Source organism: Elephantulus edwardii, unplaced genomic scaffold, assembly GCF_000299155.1.
Source record: "Elephantulus edwardii isolate Elephantulus edwardi_28Jun2011 unplaced genomic scaffold, EleEdw1.0 scaffold00098, whole genome shotgun sequence".
Lineage (NCBI taxonomy): Eukaryota > Metazoa > Chordata > Mammalia > Macroscelidea > Macroscelididae > Elephantulus > Elephantulus edwardii.
In genome coordinates this window covers 1,078,493-1,086,686 of record NW_006399848.1, presented here as the reverse complement: position 1 = coordinate 1,086,686, position 8,194 = coordinate 1,078,493, and the positions used below count along the sequence as shown (strand labels likewise).

At 44.2% G+C, this 8,194-nt stretch overlaps 1 protein-coding gene and 1 pseudogene across 1 annotated transcript; one reads left to right on the top strand and one right to left on the bottom strand.

Annotated features, from left to right (window-relative positions):
• Positions 1-5,745: 5,745 nt before the first annotated feature.
• On the bottom strand, positions 5,746-6,507 carry LOC102868805 (histone deacetylase complex subunit SAP18-like). The gene has a single exon (XM_006891443.1). It carries the CDS (start codon positions 6,505-6,507, stop codon positions 5,989-5,991), a length of 519 nt encoding a protein of 172 aa, XP_006891505.1. The 3' UTR covers positions 5,746-5,988.
• Positions 6,508-7,267: 760 nt separating this feature from the next.
• LOC102857019 overlaps positions 7,268-8,194 on the top strand; it is a 59,718-nt pseudogene continuing 58,791 nt past the window's right edge.

Here is an 8,194-nt window from a genome sequence, read left to right as displayed (position 1 = left end):
CAAGAGTGTTGACTGTGGAGCCGAGCAAACTGAAGCTGTGAACACTCTCAATCTCTTCGTCATCCATCCTGATGCTGCCAATTGGTCCAGTGGCGAGAATCTTTGTCTTCTTGACATTGAGCCTTAGTCCATACTGAAGGCTGCAGTCCTTGACCCTTCAGAGCAAGTATCAGAAATACGCAAATCAAAACAACTATGAGCTGTAATCCCACCCCAGTGACAATTGCCAAGTTCAACAGGGCTGCAAAGAACAAATACTTGCAAGTTTGTGGAAAAGTGGAACTCTTATTCACTGTTGATGGAAATGTAAAGTGGTAGAGGTGGTTTGGTACTTTTTCAAAAAGTTTGAAATAGAAATATCATTTGACCTCGCAATTCCACTACTGTGAATATACACTAAGAAACCAGAGCCATGATTCAAACAGATGTATGCACATCCAAGTTTATTGCAGTGTTATTCAAAATAGCAAAGAGATGGAAGCAACCTACGTACTCATCAACAAATGAATGGATAGACTATCTATGGTACATTCACACAATGGAATATTGGAAAACAAGAACTTGTAAAACATTACAGAACATGGGTAACCATGGAGGACATTATGCTGAGTGAAATATCTCAGTCACAAAAGGACAAATAGTATATAACGCTGCTCTTATGAAACCAAACTGGCATGAGGGGTTGGGGTAAGAATTGGGAAAGTGTTGGCTAGATAATGAACAATGCCTTGGAAAAAATAAGGGAAAGAAATGTCTGAAAGGAATATATGATCAGGCATTATATTTATGACAACATTCTAGTACAAGAGGTATATTGCAAAGTGGACTGGGGGAGGGGGAAGAGAAAGACAGGAAGGTGCAGCTATAAATGAATTTTTAAAACTCCCAACATCTGAATTAGCTTTTCTCAAACTAATGGGCATGAGTTTATTTGACTTGGCCTTCTATTTAAAAACACATTAGGGCCCTTTGGCTTAGGTGAAACATTCTTCTAAGTGGTATAGCTCTGGTCTGTCAATTTGCTGTACAGAGGTAACTCGTGGTTGCTATGATGCTAAACACTGTGACAGTGATGGGTCAAATGCAATAATGGTTATCCATGGCAGACAGTGTTTGGTGGAGCTTCCCAATTAAAACAAGCTTGGAAGCAGAGTGTCATCCACTCCCCAAATAGCTTGCCTCTAGAAACTCTGAACTTGGAGAAATGATGAAAGTTATACAAGTGTTCAGGTCTTTTGTTCATAGGGTCATTATGAGCTGTCTAGGATTCAATAGCACTTAACAACAATTCAATAATAGCGATATATTGACATTTTTATCAGATTATTCAGAAGTATATTCCTTTAATAATATTATTCAGAAGTTATATTCCTTTAATTACTGAGCATATGGAAGCCACCATTTCTTGCTAAGAAACTTAGAAAGAAGGAACCCAGTATAGCTGCACTCCAACACACGTGGGATCACCATAAGTTCGAGAAGACTTGAGGGCAACTAATAATAAAAGGGAGCCCTGGTGGCTGGTGGTAGGGAGCTGTGCCACCAGCCCAAAGGCTCTCAGTTCAAATTTGCCACCTGCTCTGTTAGAGAAAGTTGGGTAGTCTCACGAGTGATTTACAGCCTCTGAAAACTTGCTGAAGGGTCAGCTATGAGTCAGCTGTGACCAATGGCAATGAGTGAGTAAATGGTGTCTTCAGAGGGGGGAAACAGTGCATGACTGTTTGGGGAAATATTTTCTCTCTAAATATGATTCTCAAAAGTAATAGCTCTGTGCAATATACATGCATTTGTTCTAATAATGTTAATGCTCATCAAACTGAGTATGCCAACAACTCATACTTATGAGACTATGGAGAGAAAATCAGGACAAGAGCTCAAGATCCACAGTGTCAGAGCTCCTTCCCCACTTCCCAGCTGAATGCCTCAGACTTGGATGAAATGCATGAATGGATCTGGGGCTTGTGACAGCTCTCTATGGGTTAGAGCTCGTTGCCTGAGAGAAGTAGCTGAAATAGACATGGAAAGATCACAGAACAGTTTCTTTGCGCTCCTGAGGAAGACCCCCTTTGTGAAAGGCCATTGTTCATGTGATGGCATCCCGTGAGACTCTTACCAAGTCCTAGTTAGCAGGCACTTTGGCCCTTTTCCCAGGGCTTAAATGCCTTTGCAAATTTCTCTCACACTCCAGAGTTAGCAATTGTGCACTGTTGCAGGAGACTGCTGAGGAGACAGAGGGAGGTTGGGGAGGTGAGGTTAAGGTCACCCATTTTGTCCTTGCCTCTCAAAGACTTGGACCATTATTTGGGTGAATGGACTATTTAATGAGCAGTGAGAGGGTACATATCAAGTGACCAGTGGGAAGCTGGACCACTAGGGAAAATCAACAAACCCGAGAGGGTAACCCAGACTTCTTCTACTTGTGCTTCTACTTGTATTTTAGAGGAAACCAGAAGTAAATTTTGAACTATAGGAACAAGGTTTGAGGGTCTAGCTTGTACACAAAAAATAAAAACAAACCAAAACACCAAAAATCCCCCCATATGTTTCCATATGTTTTATTTTGGTAATGCTAGCTTCTCTGTAAGATTCATTTGGGTTTATATGAATAAAAAAGCAGTAAGACATTTTCTGGGCATTTCTTGAGATCCTCAAATTTTAAATATAGCAAATGACTTGGAAGGAAATTAAATTTGGGGACACGCTTTCTGGCTAAGCTTGAAGAAAAGATTCAGCAAATTTATACACCGTACAGATTAAAGAACAGTCAGAAGTGGTTTTCAAAGCAAGGCTTTTAGTTCATAGTTGCTAGTGCCAAGTTGACCCTTAGTATTAGACAAATAAGTATTGCTCATTCCAAGTAATAGACAAAAGATTGTGTGTGTTTCTTTTAGGCTAAGCATCTAGAAAATATTTCCAATAATGACATTTTCCTCTCAAATCAGTTATTACCTTTTGGAATAAACTTTCATACAATCAAAAATGTGACTGCCCTAAGAGTTCTTAGAGGCATTTCTGGTCTCTTTAGTTTGCAAAGTAGGCAACTTGAACTCAAGAAAAGAATGGTCTGGCCAAGGCCCTGCATCTGATTAGCATCAGCCTTTAGTTCCCTGTCTAGGGCAGGAGTTCCCAAGCAATAAAACCCCCAACCCCACTGCAACCCACTTGATTTTGACAGTTCTTTGACTGGCCTCCCAGGCTGTAAGGCTTTTGGGGAGGATATTGCCCATCATTCTCCTTCCGGAGTGGCTGGTGAATTCAAACTAGTGAACTTTCAGTTAGCAGCTTGACAAGTTATGCACTTAAGTGCATCAGAATCACCCTGAGTAGTTTTAAAAACACATTTCTGAGCCCTACTTTCAGAGGTTCTGATTCATATGGCTGGCGTAGGGACGAGGTAACACTTTTACTAGAAGTCTGGGAACCTCACTTTGAGAACCACTGGTCTAGAGCTAAGAGCCAAGAAGAAGGGAAAGTTTAATGTTTTATTGTGTTCAGGTTGAGTAGGCCCACGGGGGTTAGAAGGGTAGAAACTAAGGCAGACGAGTCTGCAGAGGCCTATTAGGAATGTTTTATGAATGTAAGATATTTTCAGGCTCTAGCTAAAAATTGGGGAGCACTGGGAGTATTTCTAGTAAGAAATTGCACTGCCAAACCAAAGGTACATGGTTCAAATCCACTGGCTGCTCTGAGGGGGGAAACAATGGGCAAACTCTTCCCTTATAATTTATTACCTCTGAAAACCAACTGAAGGGCTCAGCCATGGACTGGTACCAACTCCGAGACACACACAATACCTAGAAATTAAATAAGGACGAAGATATTATGAAGCAAAACATCATCAGAACAACAAAACAGAGCAGATAGTGCACGTCTGTCAGGCTTCATGGGGGTGAGAATATAGGTTACAGCAGAAAGGCCATTCAGATCCCAGGAGAAACTTGGTTATCACTTTGATCTTTTATCCTTGTCTCGAGTTACCGGAACTGCTTACTCAAAGGCTGTGTGTTTCAGGTGATTTGAATCCACCAGCTGCTCCACTCAAGAAAGATGGGCAGTTGCGACCCCTTAATATTCACAGTCTCAGAAACCGGAAGGCAGTGAGCTACATGAGCACTAAACTTGGCTGCGCAGTGGAACCACATGAGCTGTTATAAAGACAAAAATCCTAAAGCCTGGATTCCAAGTTAATGAGGTTTGGGGTATGGCCTGGCATGGACAGTTTTGTAAACTCCCAGGTGATCCTAATGTGCATCACCTTAAAAGGGAATTATACCCTGGTCTGTGTTCCTATCAGCCTTTGAGCTACAAAGTTAAGTCTTTCACAGTGAAACATCAAATTTAAGCTCAACTAACTAAAATGAAAAACAAAGTATTTTATTAAAGGAATGAGAAATATTTTGTGAAATGTGGGCATATTCACAGACATCCTTGAAGGTTGTTAGATGCTCCAAATTGCAGAGAGAACAGTGAGGGTTTTAAAAGGTGCTGCATACCAAGGATTTGTGTTCTCAGCGGTAAGGAGTTGTGCTGTCAGTGCAAGAGCAGGCAGTTTGAATCCAGCTGCTCTGTGGCTAAAAGCCGGGCTGATTTCCCTTGTGATTTACAGCCTCTTAAAACTGGAGGGTCAGCTATGAATGGTAAAGGCTGCAGTGGAGGAGGAGAACACATGGCAAAAGTTACAAAAGGTTTGTTAAAAGACAATCTTAGGAATTTTCTTGTGGTAGCAAATTAATTTGTCATATTCTGAGGCTGTTACATGCTGAGTTTTGGTTAACAAAGCATTCTGCTAGGGGCTGCTTTTTATTACAAATCGAGTTTGTCTCCTTATAGGAAGCTCTGGTGGGTAAGAAGTTGTGCTGCCAAACCAAAGTCAAGCAATTGGAATCCACCAGTTGCCTCACAGGAAAAAAACTGAGCAGTCTCCTGCCATGCCATTTATAGCCTCAGAAACCCCGGTGGGTCTGCTTCCAGTTGATTGGTAATTGAGGACAGGAGGTTTGGGGGTTGGGTTTTTTAAGCTCTCATTCAAAACTCCTGAAAGTTGAGTGAAAGCCAACCCTACCGTGTGTTTTCAGAGGCTGTGAATCATACAGGAGACTGCCCGCCGTTCTCCTGAGAAGCAGTTGGTGGATTAGAACCACCAGAGAAGCGTACCACCTTTGGGTTATCAGGACACCTCCCAATGCACTATGACACAAGACTTCCATACAAGAAATACCATCTGCCTATCTCATTCACTCTCCTTTACCGTCCCGCCACCCTTTCAAGCTTGATGTCCCTCTCCAAGGAGTAGGCTTTCATAGCAACATACACTCCCGCCCCCCCCCCAAAAGGACAGAGCTTTATCATCTTTGCCTCCATGGACCACTCTGGCTGCACTTTCTCCAAGACATATCTGTTTGTTCTTTTGATAATCCATGGGATATCCCATATTTTTTCCCAACACCACAGCTCCAAGCATCAATTTTTCATCTGTTATCCTTAATTATTGCCCATCTTTCAGATGCTCTTCAAATCCTCCAGCTGCTCTGCAGGAGAAAAATGGGCAGTCTCCTCTCCTGTGATCTCCAGGCCCTGGAAACCTGCTGGAGGGTCAGCTGAGGGTTGGTTCTAACTCAATGACAATGAGTGGTGAGCGACTGATGACCAAAGCCTTATTCCAACAATGCTTTTATAAACCTTTATTCCTCCTTAGCTTATTCCTGCATTGCAAAACGTTTTAGTGAAATTATTTTTTTTTATTGCACAGACATATATTTAACAATGCAGTTTTACACAGAAAGCTAAGAGCACTTTTCTTCATATTTTACAGAAGAGCTTGAAACAATATGGACTTTGAATATTTATACCATGACGCAGCGAAATCTAAGTAGATGCATTACAATTTGTGTAGTTTAAAGGCTTAATGGCAGAAATCAAAGGAAGAAAGAGTTAAGTTTATTTTACATAACTGACTGGAAAATACATTCAAGAAACAGTAAATAGAACTCAGTATGGTCTCATGCGCCCACAAGGAGGTGGTGCTCGGTTTGGAGGGGTGATTGCTATGTCAAGATAATCTCCTATCCGGAATTTCTGTGACTGCAGGGTCATTGAATCATCAGTGCCCTTTCTGCCAGACATGGTGCTGCCAATCTCCTTGACTCGATAGCCAGGTCTTTTAAGATCTGTAAAAACAATTGCAAAATTGAAGTGTGTGCCCTTCTTTCTAGCTTCTGGGTAGACTTCTTTTACCAAGCTGGTCAATTCTTTCAAAGTTGCATCCATCCAAGTGTAGATCTGCAGCTCGCTGGAGGGCACGTTCCCGCGGGAAAACTCATCCATCCGGTGGTGGCGACCGTTACTGGTGGTGAAGACCCGCAGCAGCAGCGGGCACGTCTTCTCCCTATCGATCGGCTTCTCCGGTTCCTTTTTAATTTCTTCTTGAGTGACGCGCGACGCCACCGCCATCTTTCTCCTCCGGCCCGCGAGACGCTCGCTTTGACCTCCGACCACAGCCGCGAGCATGAGCAACTGAGCTTTAGTGAAATTCTTAATCAGAATACCTGGCCAATGATATTGTGTAAAATTAAACTTTTTTTTTCATAATCTTTTAAAAAGTAATTGTTTTTTAAAAGAGAATGAAATGATACCTGGGATTTGCTTTAAATTTCTCCATTAAAAAAGAAAGATAAGATTAGTTTTAATGAAAAAAAAAAAGAAAGAAAGATAAGGGCATGCGTGACGACAGAGCGGACGGCAGGTTGGGAAGAGCGGCACTTGCGCATTAGCATCGGGGATGTGTCTCCACTGGTAGCCAAGTCGGGGGTGGGTAGTTGCGAAAGGGGTTAGCGCCTGCTTTGTGATACTAGGCTCTAGGAGGTGATTGAGTTGAAGGGTCTGATGCGTCGTGAAGACGAGAGCCTACACCTCCGGCTGTGGGTGGTGGCAAATCAGGAGACGGGGCGTGGCTTCTAGGACGCCTGCAGCAATGTTCTTTCAAGGGTGGGTGGGGCGAGCCCAGAATTGCGAGCGGGGGGCGTGGCTTTAGTGGCGCCTGCGCAGAGACGGTTGGAGGGAGGCCCGATTCCTCTTTGTTCAGGTTCGCCATTTGGCGAGTTAGCGGCCGTGGCGGCGGGAGCGGCAGCTGGAGCCTCTGATTGGGCGTCGGAGTCCGGTACTGGAGCCAATCAGCGCCGGGGGAGCGAGGCACGCATTTTCAACAGGAGTGTACCTTGGCGTCTCCTAGTATCTGCACGGTACAGTACACTGTGGGCAAGATTCTGACATGGAGCAGTACACAACCAACAGCAACAGTTCGACGGAGCAGATTGTTGTGCAGGCTGGACAGATTCAGCAGCAGGTCCAAGGGCAGCCATTAATGGTACAAGTCAGTGGAGGACAATTAATCACATCAACTGGTCAGCCCATTATGGTTCAGGCTGTTTCTGGTGGACAGGGTCAAACCATGCAAGTCCCTGTGTCTGGGACACAGGGTTTGCAGCAGATACAGTTGGTGCCGTCAGGACAGATCCAGATCCAAGGTGGGCAGGCAGTGCAGGTTCAGGGCCAGCAAGGCCAGACCCAGCAGATCATCATCCAACAGCCTCAGACCGCTGTCACTGCTGGCCAGACTCAGACACAGCAGCAAATTGCTGTCCAAGGCCAGCAAGTGGCACAGACTGCTGAAGGGCAGACCATTGTCTACCAGCCAGTAAATGCAGATGGCACCATTCTCCAGCAAGTTACAGTCCCTGTTTCAGGCATGATCAGCAGCCAGTCTGGCAGGAGCCCAGATAGTTCAGACAGGAGCCAGTACCACCACAACCAGCAGTGGACAAGGAACTGTTACTGTGACACTGCCGGTGGCAGGCAATGTGGTCAATTCAGGAGGAATGGTCATGATAGTGCCGGGAGCTGGCTCAGCGCCTGCTATTCAAAGAATCCCACTACCTGGGGCAGAGATGCTTGAAGAAGAACCTCTCTATGTGAATGCCAAACAGTATCACCGGATTTTAAAGAGAAGGCAAGCTCGGGCCAAGCTAGAGGCAGAAGGGAAGATCCCAAAGGAAAGACGGAAATACCTGCATGAGTCTCGGCACCGTCATGCTGTGGCACGGAAGCGTGGTGAAGGTGGAAGGTTTTTCTCTCCAAAGGAAAAAGAGAGTCCTCATATGCAAGATCCTAACCAAGCAGATGAAGAAGCAATAGCACA

Bases quoted from the DNA above. Each gene is read 5' to 3' on its own strand.
- LOC102868805 (XM_006891443.1), bottom strand. From the start codon at position 6,507: ATGCTCGCGGCTGTGGTCGGAGGTCAAAGCGAGCGTCTCGCGGGCCGG.